The sequence below is a fragment of the Leptodactylus fuscus genome, chromosome 8 (genome assembly GCF_031893055.1).
Source record: "Leptodactylus fuscus isolate aLepFus1 chromosome 8, aLepFus1.hap2, whole genome shotgun sequence".
NCBI classification, from domain to species: Eukaryota; Metazoa; Chordata; class Amphibia; order Anura; family Leptodactylidae; genus Leptodactylus; species Leptodactylus fuscus.
In genome coordinates, this window is record NC_134272.1 from 52189715 (window position 1) to 52212935 (window position 23221).

The window sequence follows — 23221 nt, forward strand, 5'->3', positions numbered from 1 at the left end:
TAATAAACAGCAGTACTTATCTATCTATATACCTATTGACAGGTGCCAAACAATAATTGACAATGATTATGTCTATGGTCAGATTTACCAATTAAACCATTAGCCTCAGAGCTAACAGTCTTACTTTCTCCCTGAGTTTAATTTTTAACACTGTGATTTTTTTTCTTATAATTTAATGCTTATATTCACACAACTGTATATTTTGCATATTATATAGTATGAATATGCAGAATTGCTAAATTTTATATTTCATATCATATTTCTGAAGATACAGGATGCTAGATGTCTAAGTAATATAATTTCATTTTCTCTGCAGATACTTCAAAAATGAATAATGTTGTTCCAACATCCCCACACCTTCCACAGATGGCACATCCACATTCCTTTCCAACCATGGGACAGATTTCAAATCCGTATGAGCAGCAGCCTCCTGGAAAGGAGCTTAACAAATATGCCTCTCTCAAAGCAGTTGGTAAGTTCACTTCTAGTTACATCATTGTGATAGCCAAGAAAATCGGAAATACGTATTCAGTTCTTACATATTCTATTTTAGCATGTATGTTTAGAACTCTTGTAGAATTAATGTAAAATATTCAAGCATAACATAATCAGTATATTAAATCATTCTTGTATTTCTGGCAATTCACTTAAAGGGTTTAGCCACTTTTAAACCGATATTAAAATACAAATATTATTGTTTGTATAACAAAAAGATATACCATTCTCCAATATACCAGGAATAGGCAACCTTCGATACTCTAGCTGTTGTAAAACTACAACTCCCAGCATGCATACTTGCTCTGCTGTTCTTGGAACTCCCATGGAAGTGAATGGAGCATGTTGGGAGTTGTAGTTTCACAGCAGTTCGACTGCTGAAAATTGCTGATCCCTGTAAAATACTTTCTGTAGTGCTTTTCGAGATCTCTACTTGCTGTAATTCACTCTATTTACCTCTAGTGGATGAAATTCTGAGCATGGCCATGTGATATACAGTCTATAGTCATGTGATATACAGTTCATGGTCATGTGATGGACACACGTGTGCACAGCTCATTACCATGCAAATGTCTGTTTACTGTGCTGTGCACCTGTGTGTCCTTCACATGACCATGGACTGTATATCACATGGTCATGGACTGTATATCACATGGCCATGGACTGTATATCACATGGCCATGGACTGTATATCACATGGCCATGGACTGTATATCACATGGCCATGGACTGTATATCACATGGCCATGAACTGTATATCACATAGCCATGGACTGTATATCACATGGCCATGGACTGTATATCATATGACCATGGACTGTATATCACATGACCATGGACTGTATAGCACATGACTGTTTTATTTACTAAAGGTAAGCAGAATGAATGACAGCAAACATAAATCTAGAAAACTGCAAGGAACTGATACAGAAAGTATATTGGAAATTGTATCTTTTTTTCTTTTTATTATACAAGCAATAATATTTGTCACTCAATATTGGTCTGAAAGTGGCCAACCCCTTGAACTTCTAATAAGATGATGGGGACTTTCTTACTCTCGTTACTAGGGTATTACGTCCCTGGTTGATCAGCGGAAAAGTTCCACTGACTCTTATAATGAGGAGGTAACAGAAAATCCTAGCAATAATATGAGGAAGGTCCTTATGTTACTTGTTGTTCAGTGGCGGACTTCTATTGACCCTTAGAATGAAGAGATAACTGAGCTACTTTAGTGCTGCAGCATCTTAAAAGTATTTTCTCTATAAAGCAAATTCTTGACTTCCTACTGTGCAGAGAGAACTGAAAGTGACGATAGACTTCTAGAAAATGCAGAACCTTATAGTATGTAAAGAAAACTTCTTTACAACATTTTTGCATCTTCATTAGAAGTTCCATTAGAAGCCTCCATCATAGAAACCTCCATCAGAAATCACAGCTGAAAAAAGTCCTACATATGAATTTCTCATTCAGCAAAGTGACAGACACCATAATGAATACCTGACTGGATCTATTATAATCGATGGGGTCTGTCAGGATCTCTGTTTGTCATATTATGAATCAGTCTCTTTTAGGAGTTCTGTGCCCATAATGGAACCGGAAAATGTAAATCATGGCAGAGGTCTGAACATTGTCCTAACAAGTACAAAGTATCACTTTCTCCAGATGCCATGTCTTCTAACAAATTGAGAAAACTGACACTAGTTACAGTACTTGTTCCTGTTCCACATACTGTTTCCTTTACAGCAATTTCAATTATCCACAGATAAACCTCATGCATATGGTTGCATTTCTCGTATTAATGACATCCATAGTACTAGCCATAGATTTCTGTGTATGTATATTGTAGATATGTGTGCCTTCAATATACAATGAATAACCCATATAAATGTGAAATGTTTGTGGAGTTTATAACTATACTTTGTCTCGTAACACAACTCTATTCTGAAATCTAATATGCCTGGTGATAGTTCAGCACCAGCACGATGAACAGCTCCAAGATTGTGTGTTATCCCTGGTTCATTCAGAGCTCATGATATTCTGAACCTTATTATCGCTGGGTTTCCACTACTGGAGAACCCATCATGCCTTTCTTATCGCAAACATTCTTAACCTCTTCTCCTCCAGCTCATGTAAATTAATGGGCTATTCACTGGCTACTAATAAGTATTTGGACACCTGTGGTAGAATAGAAAAGCATCATTTATTCATATACAATAGTTGATAGACCCCAGCACATGATTCCTTACGGATTATATTGAATTACACAATACTAACGGATGCCTGTTGAATCCCCTGGTGTATGTGAGCCATTGGTTGGGTGCGGTTTCTCTGGCCAGCACTCGTCGGTCTCTATCTCCCAGTTTCGAAGGTCTGCCGACTTGGGGAACATTCCGACAATCGCCGTTCACCTTCCACTTCGTAATCACATAGGCCACTGTCGATTTTGGGTAATTCAGTTCACTTGCTATGTCCCTTAAGGATTGACCATTTCTGTGGTACCTCACAATTACGTCTTTCTCAAAATCGGACAACTCTGCACTTCATGGCATCTTGCATGCGACTAATGCCAATGCACTAATGCCAATGCTGTTTCCTAATGGTGGAAGGTGTGACGTACATCACGACCGCAGATATCTTTATTTGCATGGGTGTCCAAATACTTATTGGTAGACAGTGTAAACACAGAAAAGTCACACTTTCAAAAAAAAAAAAATACCAGCACTTCCTCCTTTGTTCCTTTTCCTACCTTTGATCCTTTCGGCCATGTCTCCACATCTCCCCCTAATTATCTTGTATCTGGCTGTAAGACAACTGGCTGGAGCAGGAACAAACCCTTGTCAGCAGTAGAACAAACATATCATAATGCTTCATCCTTTGACTAAACAGCAACTCCTTAGTCTATCTTTATCTAAAGATGGAGCAGGTCAGCAGGGCATTCGTTCCTGTGTCTTCTGAAGGATTTCTACAGGACTATTTTTTTCCATGGTCATGCAGGCTAGCAAAGAGTGGAGATAGGATTATCCCATATTTTTCTTTTACAATGGTGAGTATATACATACGGAAGGTGTTAACATTGCACATAGTAAAGGCAGGGTTTATTGTAGAATGTTAGCAAAAGAATGCCATTTTTCACGTAACCTTGGAAATCTGCCTACTTAAATGTCCATGCTCCTTTATAAGAAAAGACTGTAAACACAGAGCAATCAAAACATTTAACAGGTGGAAATATTGCCCTTGTCTGCGTCCCGCTATTTGTACTTGCAAATGGATGCAGAAAATACTGCAATTATCTGTGCTTAAAAGACAGTTTCCAAGGGAGGATAACTGCCTAGATTCTTATTATTGGGCTATCTATGTGAAATTTATCGATTAAGTGTTACATTGTCTGGTTCACATAAGGTTATAGAAATCCTTCTTTTTTTTAAAGTAACCATGCTGCCCATTTTTGGATACATATGTCAATGTTTTCTACCTATGGGGATGGGTTTATGGAGCAAAAAAATGTCAAAAGGAAAAAGTTGGTCCTTCAGTTTATGCTGTTTGTCCTACTTGTTTGTTTTTTTTTGTTAGCAGGTGTGTTAGCGCTCCAGACAGCCCTTCTTGGCATCCACCCACTGCACCTCCAAGCAGTTTTTCATCCATGACCAGTACCAAGAGCATAAATTGAGACACAGGGTCAGGGACCTTAGGAGACCCATAAGATCTCTTCCCAATATCAAGAGACCAGTACTAACAACACATTATAGTTGGGGGGCCAGATACAGATTTTGCATTAGAGCCCAGGAGCTTCCTGTTATGTCTCTGCACAGTATATCCTCATTATATCCTTCTTTCCTGCCCAGCAAACCTACTTAGCCCAATCTTAGTATGTCTTTATAATGATCTTTCCGACAGGGGTCTTCCCCATCCACCTTATGATAATGAATTGTATGCGACTGGCTCGGCACGACTCCATGACCAGGGGGGATGCCTAATGACAGTGGAGTATTGCACATTAATACAATGTTAGCATAATGACACATCAATTGTGGTCTTAATCTGGCTGAGCGATATCCTGTGATTTGTAAAGCTCCTGGGGCCTGGCTGCACCAAATGTATGTCCAACCCTGGTTTACAGTTAACTTTAGAAAGTTTCAGCTGCGGTACACAACAATAGCACTTTAATGTGTAATTCCCATTTTCTTTCTTGCTATTGTGTCAGGGAGTGTGCAGTGAACATTTTTGTAATATACTTTATTAACCTATCAAACATCATCTTAATAGAAAACAGGCTGTAAAGTTCCCACTAGCTAATCATTACCAGGTTGACTCTGTTCTTACAACTGTACTCAATGTAGTATAGAGCTGTAGTATTTACTACACCGCAGGGTAGTGACTTCACATGGCTGTATCTCTGTTAGATACCACCCAGAAAAATGGTTCTGATATCACAAGACAGCTGAGATTTTCCAGCTGAGATTCAAGATTGAAGTACAAGCTGTAAAAGAATTAGAGCTATTACTAGTTTTACTAGTTTTACTAGTGATTTTATATACGGCATAAACTGCTGCATATTAAGTTCCAATTCCCAACTGTGTTTTTAACTGGTAATATTCAGGTTCTTTTATGGCAAGTACTTCAATCTTTATTATGATACCAAAACCATTTTTCTAGGTGATATAAAACCAGAATTACACCCATTTGATCACCCCCCTTTGGTAAATGCTTCAGCTATGTATTATACAATAGTAATGTGTGCAGACTTTCCCTAGTAACAGCTCGGTTAGAGGGTTGCTAAGGAGAATGTTACAGCCTGTTTTATAATAAATAAGGAAGTTAGATAGGTTAACAAAATATATTACAAAAATGATCACCAAACATGCCCTGAAACAACAGTGTACACTTTAACTATGCTCTCTTCTCTGATCATTGGTCTCTTGCCTGTCTCTCTGGGACTATACTTCTCCTATCTGCTATCTTTTCTGCAGCGTCTGCTCAGTCAACTGTTCCAGGGCTAGAAGCAGGCGTATACTGGGTACCCAGTCTTTGTTCCACTGAAACTTTTGCTCTGCCCAAAAAAACCTTTTTGTGAAAATCACCCAAATAATCTGTTTGTCCCTGTCTCTATTGGTGGCACAACATCCATACATCAGAATAGGTAATAACACTCCACCTCCAGGGATGGCATTGTCGGCCAATTAAGTTACTACCCTTACTCCTAGATCCTAGTTTCCCTTACACATTTGGCAAAGTTTAAAGTCACACTGAAACAACATTGTGGCCCAGAGTGTTAATGCTATTTTTCTTCCATTGGCTTTTGTTGTGTTCTGTGATAAGACATTTTACTACAACACGTTATCACGCTGCAGAAATGCAAGTTAGCACCTCTCCATCTGTATATATGGTCATGTTTTGCAACCAAACATGACCAATGCAAATAATAATTCCAAGGGGCAACACGGTGGCTGAATGGTTAGCATTGCAGCGCTTGAGTCCTGGGTTTGAGTCCTTCCAGGAACAATAACTGCAAGGAGTTCATATGATCTCCCTGTGTTTGCGTGGATTTCCTACCATTCTACAAAGACATACTTAAATTTAAAAAACAATGTACATTGTGATCCCTATATGGGACTCACAATCTACTACTACTACTACTAATAATAATAATAATAATAATAATAATTCCAATTTGAACCATTGAATAGTATTTCATAAAATAATATCAAGTTATTTTCATGTTACACTTGTCATCTTAGGAAATTTTGCAAATAACCCGGTTTGCTTATTTGTAAGACAAAGGATTTACAGGAGAAATGGAGGCCTATATATTGTAGTATAGTTAATTCCTAATCATTTATTAATTGTGACTCAGGCTCATTAATATGCATTCATATGAGAGCATGCTACACTATATGAAAGGAAACAATATTTGTACTGAATCTGTTACACTTCGATATGTAGTATTATGGCATGGTACCCCATAGGTATGCTGTAACTTTATGACTGCATGCATACTGGGGTTTAGAGTTCCGACTGTTATAAAATGTATTATAAAATGAATAATTAATAACTAAGTAGTTGCTGCAAATATTTCAGCATGGTAAACTATACCAACATCTCAGTAACATATAAACGTACTGTCTATTTCATATTAATATTTAGCTAAACTTCCCTTGAGAAAATGATATTAAACCTTCAGAAATAACTGGTCCCTGGAAAGAAAGTGAGGAACGTACAGTAGTTATATATCAAAGTCATAGAGCTATTTGTGATTCCATGATGCTGCATTCCTTATTCCTTCTGGAATTGTTGCTATCTAAGGATTCACTTTTTTTCAAGGATATGAGAATTTTTTCCAGTTCAGCAATCATTGTGTGGTCAACTAATTATAAATAATTAGAAATCGTTTGTTACAAGACCGTCAGGGTGTAACATGAATGCCTTCTGGCTATATTTAACCCAATGACAGTAAATCTCAGAGGTATAAGTATAAGATATGGCAACTAAGTCTAAGGGGCAAAGTAAAGGAACAGTACCAAGAGATGGAAAATGGTGCTTTGCTTAGAGAGTGAGAAATTTAAGGTGAATCACTTGTCATATTCTCTTAAAGGGATTGTCCAGTAACATTCGTTATTGGCTAGACTTAGGCCCCACACCACTGTACAGAGTATGGAACCAACTGCTTCTGATTGCATGCACTGTAGACTACAAGTGTCAGAAGTGGCCCTGAACAGCTGATCCATGAAAGGGTTTAGCTTCCTGGTCCCCCACCAATGATGGCCTATCATTAGGATACAAATTTCTGGGCAGCCCCTTCAAGTATTAAAATGGAGGCACTGTGGTTATTTCACATACTAGACCCATTGTTTGTTTTTGCTAAGTCCACATGTAACAAAGCACAGCAAAAAAAAAACACAGGAAAAAAATGCAATAAAATTGGAGCATTTTTCGCTGCGTTTCTGCAGTATTTTTCTCTGCTCATATAAATATCTATGGGGAAAACTCAGCTGTGTGTTTTATAAAGTGTCGTCATTAAAGATTTATGGTTTACAGTTATTGGTTCAGCGCAGTTACTATTTTTTTGAGGTCACTCAATTGGTTGATTTTTGTTATTTGGTCACTTCCCCTTATACAGGGGCAGTTGTTAGTACTGCTGCTCTAAAGAACCTATTCAATATCAGTAAGGTAATAGCTATCTAAATTTTAGTGGTTAATAGCCACCTAAACTGCAGATCAGCTCAGTGCATCAATATATCTTTCATATATTACTATTAAATGAAATCTTATTTGCTTTGCTGGGATTGTAAAATGCAGCATTTTTTTTGGCTGTGTTTCTATAACAGCCAATAACGTTGTGCTTCTGCAACATGTGGCTTTAGTCTTAGGCCTGGTTCACATCTGCATTCCGGTTTCATTTGGGGAAGTCTGCTTGGGGTCCCCTCGAATGGAAACCTATATGCATTAAAAAGCGGTTACCTGGGAAACCCGTGGACCCCATAGACTATAATGGGTGCCATGTGGTTTCCCCATGAAACATGCGGAGAGAAAAGTCCAGCAAGCATTATACAGTAGTCTATGGTGTCCGCGGACTTCCCAGGTAACCGCTTTTCAATGCGTATAGGTTACCGTTTGGGGAGTTCCCAAGTGAGCTCCCCGAACAGAAACCCGAAAGCAGATGTGAGTAGGGCCTTACTCTGGTCCCTCAATTGCAATTTCCCAAAGTAGTTTGTACACTATGGGATCTTCTTTAGCATCACAAAAAACAACTGAGTTGTACAAGAGAATTTGCTACACATCTCTTTTCTGTAATATTGCATTCTATAAATACCTGGATCCAAGATCCTTTTATTGTGTTGAAAACATATGTGCAACATAGAACATAGAATCATCCTGCTTTCCTTTATATATAGAATTTTAGATTAAAATGAGGAACGGATTTGCTAGACTCTTATCAACTTTGCTGTGATTGTAAAATGCCGCGTTTTTTTTCTGTGGTTTTTCGACCATGGGAAAACTGCGGTGTTTGTGCCATGTGGGGCTACTGTTTTTTGACAACATATACACTACAAACCATGATAAGGATTAAAGGGTGTATATCCTTTTGCAACTGACCTACTGAAAGTTAGCAGGAAGCAGGGAATCAATGGAAGGGTGTATGACTTCAAAATCAGACTATAAAGGTTATCTTTAGAGACTATAACCATGGGGCTAAAGTAGTGTGCGCATGCGCTGTGTATCCAAATGGTAAAACAGAAAATACTGGATAAAAAAGTGGTTACCAAGTGTTTGTAGAGCTTAACGGATGATGTTGGTGCTGTATCTTTAGGAAATGGGGTATCTTGGTTTATCCTGAGGATAGGTGATCAATAATGAAAAGCAGAACAACCCCTTTAAGATTAAAGAGGACCTTTCATCAGATCGGACACATGCAGTTTTATATATTGCTGGAAAGCTGACAGTGCGCTGAATTCAGCGCACTATTGGCTTTCCCGATCTGTGCTCGGTGTAAAGCGCTATCGGTCCCGGTACCGTAGCGCTTTAGTGGCAGAAGGGCATTTCTGACAGTTAGCCAGGGACGCCCTTCTGCCCAGCAGCGCCTATCGCACTGTACTGTGGAGTGGGGAGGAACGGCGTTCCTCCCCGCTCCACAGTACAGAGCGATAGGCGCTGCTGGGCAGAAGGGCGACCCTGGCTAACTGTCAGAAACGCCCTTCTGACACTAAAGCGCTACGGTCCCGGGACCGATAGCGCTTTACATTGGGCACAGATCGGGAAAGCTGATAGTGCGCTGAATTCAGCGCACTGTCAGCTTTTCAGCAGTATATAAAACTGCCTGTGCCCAATCTGATGAAAGGTCCTCTTTAAGGAACATCACGGTATGTGATATAACACTACTCTGTATAACATAGGCTACTTTGCATCTTTAATTGTTTCTGTATTCTTTTTTTTAATTATTATTATGAACTTCCTTAGTAACATATTACCATAACATACTTACTCTTTCCCAGTAATGATCAAATCACATGTGAAGATAACTCATTTTCTTTGAGAGGCTGTAAGTACAGCTTTGACACCATTTGGTCTCATTCAGCTGACATTCTCTTCTATCAAACATTTGTAATGCAAATCATCAGAAATCACATTTCGTATTTTGGATGAAATATTCATTTGTTTCCAACCATTTGTTCTTCTATTAACCCGTTATGTTGAATACATGGGCTGTAACCACTGGAGCATATGTGTGTGCACACAACAGAACATGTCAACTTGCACAATCAGACACATAGTCTGCACAAACATACGTTAAATGTTCTACGCTATAAGACAAACATCATAGAGCCCAAACAAATAAGCAGAAACTGGTATAGTAAAACATTGGACCATGTGTTCAATTTCAATTTGCATTTTAAGGGTTTGCTTTAACTATCAAAGGTAACAACTGTTCTCAGGTAAAAGTATATCAAAAATTTACAGTTACTTCACTTCCCAGAGGTTCTGTGGGTTCCAGTACAAAAAGTTTAATAGACAATTATCAAAAACATGAAACAGTATAGTCTTAAAATTCTTTGGGATTATCCCAGTGACAGATACTGGATGATATCTCTGGTCCATACTGTATCTCCCCTGTCCTTCTGATTGACCTCAGTGGTAGGGACTTCCGCTGGAAGAAAATAATGGCGCTGCAGGACTGGACCACATTGGAAGATGAGAGTATGTTTTTTGATTTTTTTTTTTTAAATTTAATTTACCTCCTCCATCCTAATTAAAAACAAAAATAGCCTGGACAACCCCTTTAAGTTTTATTACTAATATACACCCCTGTCCCTGAAGATATATGTGTGGGGGGAAGCTCCTGCTGCAGCTGCTCTCACTTTCAGTGAAATCACTGACTTTCCTCTGCCAAGGAAGCAAACCCATTGAGTAGACAGGAGTCAGTCATGTGACCAAAGTCAGAATGGGAGGCAGGGGAACCAGAGTCCCTAGCTGCCCACTGCACAAGTAATAAATTCGGAGATTTCAAAAAAGTAAAACACACATGGCACACAGCCCGACTCATGATATCCTGGGTATAAAATTGTACACTGTCTTCCTGAGGCTACAGATGCATGGATTTTTCATGAATTTGTTCAGATAGAACCGGAATTGAAATAAGGGAGGAGTAAAAAATAAAAATATTTATACTCATCTTCCATGACCTCTTTTGGGCCTTGCTGCGTCAATCACTCTGCCTCTATGATGATGTCTGGCACTCTCCTGTGACGTCAATCACCCAGGGTCACCGATGAGGCCTCTGATTGGGCATAAGCACATGGGCACACCAAGTCATGACGCTGCTGCCTGTGTATGCCATATAAACTGTAGTTGCTGTCCTTATGGCACATACATTATTCCGTCATATATTATAGTCCATCAAGTGAATGTCCAACAAGGTCAAATACAAAGTACACTCGAATGGGGTTAGAAACAAAACAAGTAAAACTCATCGATTACAGGTTCCTTCAAGAAATGGCTGCTCAGCCAATCACTGACTTCAGCGGTGATCCTTCTAAGAAAGTAACTGGTCAAACTGGCATTTCCTATATGTCGGGATGGGACCAAGAAGTAGAGATTTTTCTCAGGTAGACAACTTCCTTTAGTGCTGAATGTACACCACCTTATGGAGAATGAAATACGAGATGCATGGCATAAGATGGTAGGATTTGTATCTGGTAAAGCCTGGTATTGTATGCTCAATATATGATCTATATGGATATATATATATATAGTAATGGATTAGATAGCACCAACATCTTCCATGGCACTGTAAAGACTTAGAATTACATGCATGGTAATTAGAACAATCGCATGAATAAAACATTCATACTAATAAGATACATGTCATGAGTTCCCTGTATACTCCAAGGGCTGGTACAGACTGGCAATAGGTCCAAATGCAAAGACAGCACACTAATGTTATGCTACTGGCAGCCATGAACAATGTTCCAGTACTGCATTCATGCAACGTTTCAGGAATACATTTGCATCTGTAATAGAAAATACATAAAGATGATAGTTACTGTAGATAACCAAGACACTATAAATTAAACTATCATTTATTTACTTATATATTCTGCAGAGCTTTACAGGGATATTATCAAAACTACCCCAAGTAGGGCTAACAATCTGAACTCTCTAAGTGTATGTCATTGGGAAGAAACCCACACAAACACAGGAAGAACATACAAGCTTCTTGTTGTCCTTGACCAGTTTTGAACCTAGGACTCCAGCACTGCAAGACACCAGTTCTAGACACTGTGATGTCTGTCATTCACAACCTCCACTGCAATGGCATAACTAGGAATGACTGAGCCTCAAGGAAAACAATTAACATGGCCCTCTATCCCCCCCCAGCGCACAAACAGCATTCTTGCACACACTATTATGCCCCATAATGGCCCCTACGCACACTATTATGTGTCATAGTGGCCCCTGCACACACTATTATGCCCCATAGTGGCCCCTGCAGACACTAGTATGCTCCATAATGGCCCCTGCATATACTATTGTGCGCCATAGTGGCCCCTGCACACACTATTATGCCCCATAATGGCCACTACACACACTATTATGTGTCATAGTGGCCCCTGTACACACTATTATATGCCATAGAGACCCCTGCACACACTATTATGCCCCATAGTGGCCCCTATACACACCATTATTTGTCATAGTGGCCCCTGCACAGATTATTATGTGCCATAGTGGCCCCTGCACACACTATTATGCCCCATAGTGGCCCCTGCACACACTAGTATGCCCCATAATGCCCTATGCACATACTATTATGAGCCACAGTGGCTCCTTCACAAACTATTATGCCCCATAGTTGCCCATGCACACACAATTATGCACCATAGTGGCCCCTGCACATACTATTATGCGTCATAGTGACCCATGCACACACTATTATGGCCCATAGTTGCCCCTGCAAACACTATTATGGCCCATAGTGCCCCTGCACACACGATTATGCCTCATAGTTGCCCCTGCACACACGATTATGCCCCCATAGTGTCTCCTGCATACAATATTATGGCCCATAGTAGCCCCTGAACATAGTATTGTGCCCCATTGTGCACCACCCATGAACAATTATTATACCTTGGGGTCTTTTTAGACCCCACTGTATAATGATCGGAGACCCAGGGGAAGATACAAATATAAAAAACACTGTTACTTACTTAGGGGCCGTTCACATGGAGTAAACGCGAGCTGATTATGGCAAAATACATGTGTAAAAAGTACACGTGTAAAAATCAGACTCCCATTGACTTCAATGCCATTTTTTACATGTGTAAAAAACGCACCAAAAAACGTGCGGTTTTTGGCGCGTTTTTTTACACGTGTAAAAAATGGCATTGAAGTCCATGGAAGTCTTATTTTTACACGTGTATTTTTTACACGTGTATTTTCCCATAATCATCTGGTGTTTACTCCATGTGAACGGCCCATTATCCTCGGCATCGGCACACTTCCTGCTACTTTCGGTCATCTTCAGTGTTGGACCAGACGTCACGAGAGCCAGGCCTGTGCTGTGACACATAATGATGCCGGTCCACATTACGTCTGAGACATCACTAAACAGGCCCAAAACAGCGCAGGAGAGGTAAGTAAGTGTAAGTAAGTGTATTTTATGTTCCCTCACCTCCCCTTGCCCTTCGATCATTATACTCCAGGGTCTGAAAAACCCCAGAGTATGACAGCAGTGTGTATTGGGGTTCATGGGCCCGCAGCCTCACTTACCGATCCCTGCTCCTGATCACAGCCGCAACTACAGAAGGGGAAGCAACGGAGGCCAAGAACAGGAGCAGGATCGATAAGTAAATAGGGCCTGATATCTGCTGGGGTTACTCCAGCAGGTAACGGTCTATAAAAAAAAAAATATATTTTATATATACGAGGCCCTGTGGCAGCCACTACACCAGTATTTACGCCACTGCTCCATTGGTAAAGTATACAGCAGATGTCGGATGTGACATACAGATGTAGCACTGTTTGACTTGACTTTTTTTCAGAATAATAACCTATCTCAGAAAACAACAAAAGCCTCTGAAGTCTATTAAAAGTTTGAAATTAACACTCAGTGCGACAGTGTTACGATTCATGTTAAGCTTTACTGCCTCTCAATCTGGGCATGTGTATATAGCACAAGTACAATAAACACAAAAGTGAAGTGATGACTAATCTGATATAAGTAGGAAAGAGGACCCCTTTAATTTCTCCTGTTGTGGTACTGAATATTAGTTGCCAGTTTCCTCTACAGAAACATCTAATTATTATAGGACAAGATGACAAAAGTTATCAGATTATCAATGATTGACTATTCCAACAAAAAGGATTGTCCATAGTAGGTAAAGCCTCGTTCACATCTGTGTTCGGTATTCCATTCAGGGAGTCCGCATGGGGACCCCCTGAACAGAATACCGAACACAACTGAAGCGGTGTGCAGTAAAAGCACACAGACCCCATAGACTATAATGGGTCCATGTGCAGTCCATGTGCAGATTGCAAACTACTTTCCTGTCCGCATGATTCATGCAGAGATCTGGCATTATAGTCTATGGGGTCCGTGTGCTTTCATTGGCACACCGCTTGCAGTTGCATTCAGTATTCCGTTCGGGGGGTCCTCATGCGGACTCCCCCCGAACAGAATCCAAACACAGATGTGAACGAGGCCTTACCACTGTAAGCCAGAGACACAGATCACACAGTCACAGCGAGGTGGCCAATGCTAAATCACAGACGGCTATCCCACTTTGAAGTACAGTGCCAGTGTAATGGATGGGATGGAAACAATTCCCATCCATACACTGCAGGAAAATCCTGCAAAGCAAATTGTGCTCAGAAATTGTAGTGAAAACCAGCAGTTTTTTTTGCTGCCTTTATTGCTGCGGGATGCTGCAGACACGTGTGACCTTAACCTTAATGGATTTTTTGCTCTAAACATTATTTTACTCCCTGTTTCAAACATTCCATGAATCCAGAGAAGAATGTTCTAATGTTTTATATATAGAAATTAATAAAATTCTCATGGTACTTGTGAAAGGACTTTCCATGCATGCGGTATGCCCCCATTGTTCACTGCAGCCATACAGCGGCCTTTTACCATTAAGTAAAAGCTGCCAACATTCCTTACTAGCTGCGTATGGATTACATAATAACTTTTATGTGCAAAAAACATCAGGCAATAACTGATAGACAACAAGTATTTTTCCATCCTCCACAGAATAAAAGTACCATTTTCTACAATAATAAAATACTATACTTTGCGAAAGCCTGTGGGTGGACAAAGATTCCAAATAATGTCTGGAAAGAACCGAGATTATGCAATCTCTCCGTGCAAGGAAACGCTTTTTGTATAAGTTACATTGAGGATGAAATACAAATGAAGTGGGAGGCAGAAGCAGCGCAGGCACATAAACAGCAGCTTATTATTCTGCTGTTAGGTTTACCAAGTGCTGGATTAAAGCAGAATTTACCGTGCAGCACTTTACTTTCCTGTAACCAGACCGCGCTCTTCTGGAGTGCACCTGTACTGTACCGTATATTCAGCACTACAAGGATAGATGAGGTCTGGAGAGATGGAGCCGATTTTACAGAGTAAGTATAACATTAGCTTTAATGAAAATAATATAGGTTATTGCTCTCCACGGTGTTGTGATATCATGGTGCATAAACTGTAATTGAAGAAAGATTAAAAAAATAATATTTAATGGAAAAATAACACATAGAGGTGAGATATCAATCATCAGACCCCATGAAAAAGCCCTGACTGTCAGCATTCTTCTCCAAAATGGGAATCGGTTAGTATACATCCAACTTCAAAGGTTAAATACCGTATCAGTTCTAATGGGAGTGTTCTAGATATTCTCCAAAAATAAGATACTTTGATAGATCTCTATGTAATTGTTTCACTAAAGAGTTGCAGAAGTAGCAACTGAACCTGTACGTGAAAGCAAACGCAGCCATAGAACAGAATTATTATTATTATTATTATTATTATTATTATTATTATTATTATTATTATTATTATTATAGTGTGGATTGTCTGGTGTGGGGAAGTCAGCCCGTCAGCCCAGTAGAATCAGTGGTGCAGACCCAACAGTCAAGAAAGGGATACAAAATATGCATATGCAGCAAACTGGTTTATTTAGAAAAAGCATGAAAATAAATAAACCTTGACTTCAGGCACAAATGAGCAAAACAAAATACAGCCTTAACTTCAGGCAAAAACAAAATAAAAACCTGCTCGTCTGAGCAACTAACTTAACAGCACTGATAACCTAACTATATGTGTGGCTTACTTCCAGCCACACAAACAAAACAAACACAATATTGTCTCACCGGACTGAGGGTTACAGGACAGAACCATACACCTCATGGAACTGCACTGCAATACAGGATCTGCAGCCTTTTCTTTCTCAGCAATGAGCCAAGGATCTACACCTGGGCTGAGACCTACTCCAGATCCACCCTGTACCACATATACTCTGTATGTCAGAAACCTGGGGCTGATATATCTGGACTCCAAGCACTCCACCGATCAGCTGTTATTGGCACCCACTGGTAGTGGGACTGCACAGAATATAGCGCTGCATGTAGATGGCTCCATACACTGTAATGGCCATTGCAGAGTTGCTGCATCTCCACTCCCATTAAAGTGAATGGGAGATAATCTACAGTAGCCCAGCATTACCATTATGACTTTCAGTATCCTAAGAACAGGCCATCGATATCTAAAGGCTGGAAACCTCCTTTAATTTTTTCACTATCCCTATGCTGTGACATTACTGTTTGCATTATCTTTTAGCCCTGACATTCATTTCCTCATTGTCAGCATTACTATATTTATTACCTTGGAACATCACTGTGTTTATTAACTCTGTAATCTTACAGTTTATTGTCCCAGTGATGAAAGTGTGTATTATTCAGACTATTTGACGTGCATGCTATCTATTTTATAGCATAGGTGCAGAGTATTACAATTTTGTCCCAGTATTAAAGATAGCCTATTAATATTCTGATTCTTGAAAACCTCTTTGAATAAATCAATAGTACAGGTGACTATAAGAAACTTTGTAGAATATCTTATCATTGTAAAATGCTGCTTTATCTGTTAATCAGACCCTATTCTTCTCTTCTAAACTGACTTGAACACTAAAATCTCTGCAACATCCATCTCAAGATAAACTGCAAATCATATGTATCATGTTACAAAGGTCTATAAAAATGAAACACATGCAGAGGCTTAGGCTCATGCAGGAGATAAATAAGAACTTTCTATCACAGAACAAGCACTTTGTACACATGAATACATGTTAAGACATGTTAGAAAGTGTTATGGAGTAGATTCTCCTCTACTTACTGTGTGTAGTGTATGACATCTAGCCTCCTCTACCAGCTCAGAGCTGCTGACTGGAGAGATTCCTGGAGTCAACTGTTGCTGGTGTTCTATGGAAAGCTAGGTACTAAGGCTTCAGCAGGAACGTAGCAGAGACATAAGAGAAAGCCTAGAAGTGAGCTGGACTAGTGTTTGCAAATGGTGTGAGAAGAGACCAGTGTAGAGAGAGAGATATCATATGGATGAGAATCAAGTGGAAGAGATGCTGCCATATGTGATAAGTGCTATGGGTCCCAAAAGATTTAATTGGTCATATTGATGGTAAGTTAAGCAGAGTGCCAATGTTCTGTGCGAAGACTGAGCGCAGGGCAGCAGTCATTGTGAGATTGCCAGTCACCACTGAGACAAACCATCAAAACTGAGTGTTAATAGTATTGTGTCATCTCAGTCTCCGACGGGATGGCGGAGGCGGCTAGAGATGAACAGATTGGTTCATACCGATCAGGGTTCCAAACAGTTTTTTTTTTCTGTAAACAAATGTAGGATTGTCTTAGTCAGATTGAAATGGCCGCCATATTATATTGTGGATCCTCTTCAGACCCCAGAGTATAATAAGTGGAGGCCCAGGGGAGGTGATAAAAACCAAACTTGTTTAACCCAAAACAAATCAGGGACCTAAGCCACCGAACTCAAGCACAAAATGAATCTTGAGAGACTTGTCCATCTCTTGTGGCCGCCATATGCACCTTTCTACTGCCACAATGGCCTCAGCTTATAAGACAGCACATTGGATTCCAATGGCATGTATATAAAGTAGACTATATATAGTTCTGCTGCATATGTAATTCTGTGCATAGCTCTTGTATCCGAGCTGTTGAAAATTCACTTGTCATCTGCCATGATTGTAATGTCAAGCTCCAATGGTGATGTGACATTTCTGATGTGTTATATCCATAATAATACAATTCCAACAGCTGGTGAGCCATCAAAATATTTGCATCTCTATTTGGAAAAAATTAATGCAATAAGTCCACATTCACACCTGATTTCAGGTGCAGGTTTAAATCCCGTAGGCTGCCTAGTTCTGCAGCCACTGCTTGTAGCGCTAGTTTTTCTAAGCAGAGTATGTCTAAAGTCATTAGGGATTCTCCAGATCAGTCAGACAGTCTTGGAAAGGGTGTTAGTAACATGTCACATTACCCTGAGGTGTCCCTGTTAATTTCAGTAACAACAGAAGTGTCTTCAAATTTCCAATGGCAATTTATCACGGTCAGGAGTTCTCTTAATGTCACTTTGCACCTCACTTTTAACAACTAGATTTCAACACAACTACCAACAAATTGTCATCTACCATAGGATACATCATTGCAAACATTATCACTCACAACTGGCCAGTGTTATTTTTGTAGCATGCTCCATATGTAACACACAGAGCCATTACCCAGCAATGCCGCATATGTATTAGATAAAAGGTCAAGTAGTTTCTAATTATTATTCTACTCCATATTTAGCTAAATCGCATAAGAGAGCGGTATTACTGAAAAGTCTAATAGACAGACAATGTGATACGTTCACACACTGGTACAGTACTGCATCTGCTTTTTCTTTGTCTCATGCAAATCATCTTGGATTCTTAGATTATTTTCTCTGTAATCTTTTGGTACAATATATCACTTACCTTGTTGCCTTTTCATGAATGTGGTCTACCCACTAGAATGACAGTAGCTACCTTTTGTTATCTACATGGCATGCATCTAAGCAGAGCCGGTTTTAGACAAAGTGGGGCCCTGGGCAAAACTAAAAGGGGGCCCCCATAATATGACATTCCAACACCATCATATCCAGTCATTTAAGAAGTTAGGGCTGCACTTCCAGTGGCAGTGATATAGTCTTAAAAGATAAGGAAGAAGAAATTGTAAAGATATATATGTTTGTACCACTATAGTGGGGAGAATTATTACCACTATACAGACAATTACCAAACAAAAAACATCATATATAGACCAATCCCACCTCTATACAAGGACCAGATAGTACACAATCTCGACACTGTGACTTCTACAATTACATTGTATAATGAATCAAAGCCCATAGCCATGCACTACACTGACCTCTAACCTAATAAACATCACATCAATTAAAGTGTTTTCTGGCCCCAAATTGACATGGCACCTTCTGAGCAATCTGTTTCTCCTGGTCAGAGCATTCTTCCTCCTCTTTTTTGATAAGCTGGATGAGAACAGTCAGCAATGTGTGCAAGCAGAGAAAGAAGACACAATGACTGTTGTTGGTAGTGGAGATAGTAGTGGCAAGGGGTGTGGTACTATTATTACTACTAGTCACTTTGGTAGGGGAGCTAGGGGGATATCTGGAGGTGGATACTCTGAGGATTTCCAAGGAACATGATGATATTGCTGATTATGATTTTTTTGTGGATAGGACCTGGCAACTGAGTCAGGGTAACAAGGCAACATCATATGAAGAGGGTGGTGGCAGTGGTGATAGTAATACCAGCCATAGCACAGACCCAACATCCAAAAAGTCTACTCAGGGAAGACCTAGGGGAACCTCTCAGGGTGTGAGTGGTGGCACTGGTGGTGGTAGTGCCAGATTTGTTTCCTCTGCCATCAGCATCAAGTACATGGCATCAAGACACCCACCGGCTTCACCAGCAAGTGCAGTCATACCTAGAGGGCATATATAGTCCAGCCGATAGCTCTTCCCCATGGAATTCTGGGCCAATGGGTTAGAATAGGTTTCAGTGCTGCCAGTAGAGTTGTAACATTTAAAAGGACAAAACTGTCCAGAGGTATTGTGAATTTTTTTTTTTTTAGCAGAATGAATCAGGAATGGATTTGTGAGGATTTTTAAACACCTCTAACTTATGTATCTGAGTAGTGATATCACCATCTTCCTTTATCACCATCTTCCATTTACTGTACAGCTGCTGATACTAATCCTAAGTAGCTGCCAGTACCACCACTACCATCACTCCGTAAAACATGTCCTGTGGCGTGGTCCATCATCACATTCCACTATAGCACATTGATGGTGCCGCTACCACAGTGTTGGCAGGCTGCACCTCTACTAATGAGGTGAGGTGAGGCGGCAGCCTCAGGCGGCACTCCGGAGGGGGTGGCAGCCACAAAATTATATTTTTTTTTTCTAAACTAGCGCAGGAGAGAACAACTCTGGAAACAAACCGAGCATCCCTATCCTGCATTGGTTTATACTTATGCGTATTTAGCTAAGTAAATACGGTTTTTTTTTTTGTTTTATAATAGGCCTCTACCTGCTGGAGTGTCCCCAGCAGATAGTGGCCTATATACCCACCTCCCAGGTCCTGCACATTGCCGCACCCGCTTCCCCTTCTGCTGTAGGATGTGGGGGGTGGCTGTGAGCAGGCCTGGGCCCAGTACACAAACCCACTGCCGCTATTATTATACTCAGGGGTCTTTTCAGACCACCTAGTATAATAATTGTAACCCCAGGGGAGATGAGGGAACATAATAAACAATTTTACTCACCTCTCCAGGATCCGATATTAAATGTAGCAGGCTTCGGGCCTCTCTGGTCCGGGCGTCTTTTGATCGTCCGCCTTGGGCAGCAGAGAGGCTAGGTTCACCACTGAGTGTTGGTATAAAAAAAAAAAAAGAAAGAAAACTATTTTCATTTCAGATCTGCTCCCTTCACCAGATAATTTTTGGTGGCTATATATATAAAAAAATATATGTAATATATATATATATATATATATATATATATATATATATATATATATATATATATATACAGTATATACATAATACATATATTTTTTTAAAAGCCATTTCTTCATCACTTTTTAAGTGGCTGACAGCCACAAATTTGTCTCCCAAATAACAATAAGCCGGGGTAAATTTTATACAAAACCATTGCTTTTTTGCAATATAAAAAAACCACAGGCGTACACATTTCCCTAATACATGGGTAATTTTTGGAGTGTTTTGAAGTTAAAAGTGAGTGTCAGCGCAGTGTATGGTTTAACTCTAATTTTTTCTCCGCTGCCTCCTTAATGACAGTGGTCGTGAGAAACTATCTATTTTACATTTGCTACTTTTGTTCTTGTTAACTTATTAAAAAAATGTATACTGTACTTCAAAATTTACATATATACATGTTAAACATTTATTTTTTGCCATATACTAAGCACATGTTTCCATTTTTATACAGCTGAAAAGGGAAATGATGACTTCTATTCAAAGAGGAGACACCTTGCAGAACTTGCAGCAAAGGGAAGCCTTCCTTTACATCCTGTCCGTGTCGAACAAGAAAGATCCTACAGTCCTGAAGGTGGCACTCTTGGAGGCACAATGAGTGGCACTCTAGGTGGCACTCTCGGTGGCACTCTTGGTGGCTCTATTGGAGGTACACTTGGTGGCTCAATAGGAGGCACTCTTGGTGGTACAATGGGTGGCACACTTAGTGGATCACTGGGTGGAACCATTGGGGGAACCCTTGGTGGAGGTACACTGGGTGGCACCCTTAGTGGTGGTACATTAGGTGGGACACTTGGTGGCACACTGAAATTAAATGGACAGAAATCCAAAGTCACCAAAACACATAATCATCCACTGGCCTCATCATATAACCCTGACTACAAAACCTGGGACCACACCGAGCATTCCCTGCGGAGGCAGGCCTATGCAACAAAGAAGCATTGCCCGGTGGAGTCAGTAAATGAACAGATGCCATCGCAGAATCAGCACTATGTTCCTCCACAGCCATACTTTGTAACAAACAGCAAAACAGAAGTAACTGTCTGAAATATAAGAAATTCACCTTATTGGAATCAAACACCATTGAGGGTATAGAAATGGAGGTCCTTGTACGCTGAAGATCGTGAAGAGCAGATTGGGTTTTTCGTGTCCAGCAATACAGTAGAGGAAAGCAATTAGGGACTCCATTTTTTACTTCACAGTGAAGGTTAAGAAACAAAACTTTTGCCTATGCTTTTCTAAAAAAAACAAACAAAAAAACTAGAGATTTCAATTTTATGATATGGAGTAGCACAACAGAGCCTTCATCTCTGCAAAAATTAACGTGGTTGTTCTTAATTGCTGAAGAGAACGTGCTGAAGTGGAAGTTACAGGGGGCCAATATTTTTGTAAAAAAAAAAAAAAAACAACAAAAAAAGGGAAAATGTTATGAGAGTGATTATTTTCATTATCATCTCTTTGCACATCTGTGAAAATTCATCTGAACCAAGGCCTTTCCATCTATAAGAAGCAAAAAAAAAAAAAAAAAATCAAATGGTCAAGAACCTCAATAAGACTGTTACATAAAAATGGGAATGGAGCCTTTCTTATTGATGGAAAGATTTCAGATACTAAAAAATTGACTATTTTACATGATGAGTGAGAAAAACTTTCAGCAAAAAAGACAAGACAATAAGAGTTTTTCCATTGGAGGAGAGATTTCGGAAGAAAAAAAAAATCAACATGTTCTTCCTTTTCATGCGTTCCACATATAAGCAGTTGGGGAAAGTATTCTGCACTGTCTGTTATAACTTCTTTATCAGTCTATGTTTGCCTATTTTCACTTGCTTATGACTGGAAAAAAATACAAAGTGGGCGGTGCCTTTAATGTATTTCTATTGTTCAATGAAATGTCTTGTTTGATCCTTTTATCTTTTTGCGTAATTCCTTACATTTTTTGAGTATTGGTCTTTTCTTTGTACTAAGGTTCAAAACGTGTTCTTCTTTAGTTATATGGTGCATATCTGCTAAATATATTTGCAGTGTTTAGGTTTTTGTTTTTGTTTTCTCTGTTAGAAAAAAATGTTTTCCTTTATGTCTTTTTATTTAGTATTTTTTTTAATTTCGGATCAACAAAAAAAAAATGAAAAAAGAAAAAAAATAACAAATATAGTTTACCTCTTTGGGTCATTATGTGAATGTTTTGCTTCAAAATGCATGAGCTGCCACATCTGATATATTCAGTGTACAGTTATCCCTCGAGTACTCAATGATATAATAACAAATCAAAAATGTAAATCACAGCCATGAATTATATTCCCTGCATTCGCCAATGTATTGAAAATGAAAATGTAGCTTATTATAAACATTTGTGTTGTGCTACCAAATAATACAAATGCTTTATCCCATTTGATCAACTTGTATTATTGGATTTTCAAAAACATTTGTGCATTTGGGCATAAATGTGCCTTAAATTATGTAAATATTGAAGTTTTCCATACACTTCTTTTAACTAACCATATATAAAGAGGTCTAAAAAATATAATTTGAAAAAGAATTATGTGGGTTGATCCTAACTAAGGTTATCATCCAACAACATATCTAAATAAAAAAACAAAAATATTACAAC

The 23221-nt window shown here is 39.4% G+C and overlaps 1 protein-coding gene across 2 annotated transcripts in view; it reads left to right on the plus strand.

Annotated features, from left to right (window-relative positions):
* Positions 1–22545, plus strand: part of SHISA9 (shisa family member 9) — a 223724-nt gene extending 201179 nt beyond the window's left edge. The window contains exons 2-4 of one of the 2 annotated variants that reach the window (XM_075285796.1): positions 317–472; positions 21068–21298; positions 21362–22545. In XM_075285796.1, the coding sequence (XP_075141897.1) occupies positions 317–472; positions 21068–21298; positions 21362–21660 (686 nt within the window). In that variant the 3' untranslated portion in view covers positions 21661–22545. Of the gene's footprint in view, positions 1–316; positions 473–21067 lie in introns of both variants that reach the window. The other variant, XM_075285795.1, reaches the window with a different exon arrangement.
* The last annotated feature ends 676 nt before the right edge of the window (positions 22546–23221 follow it).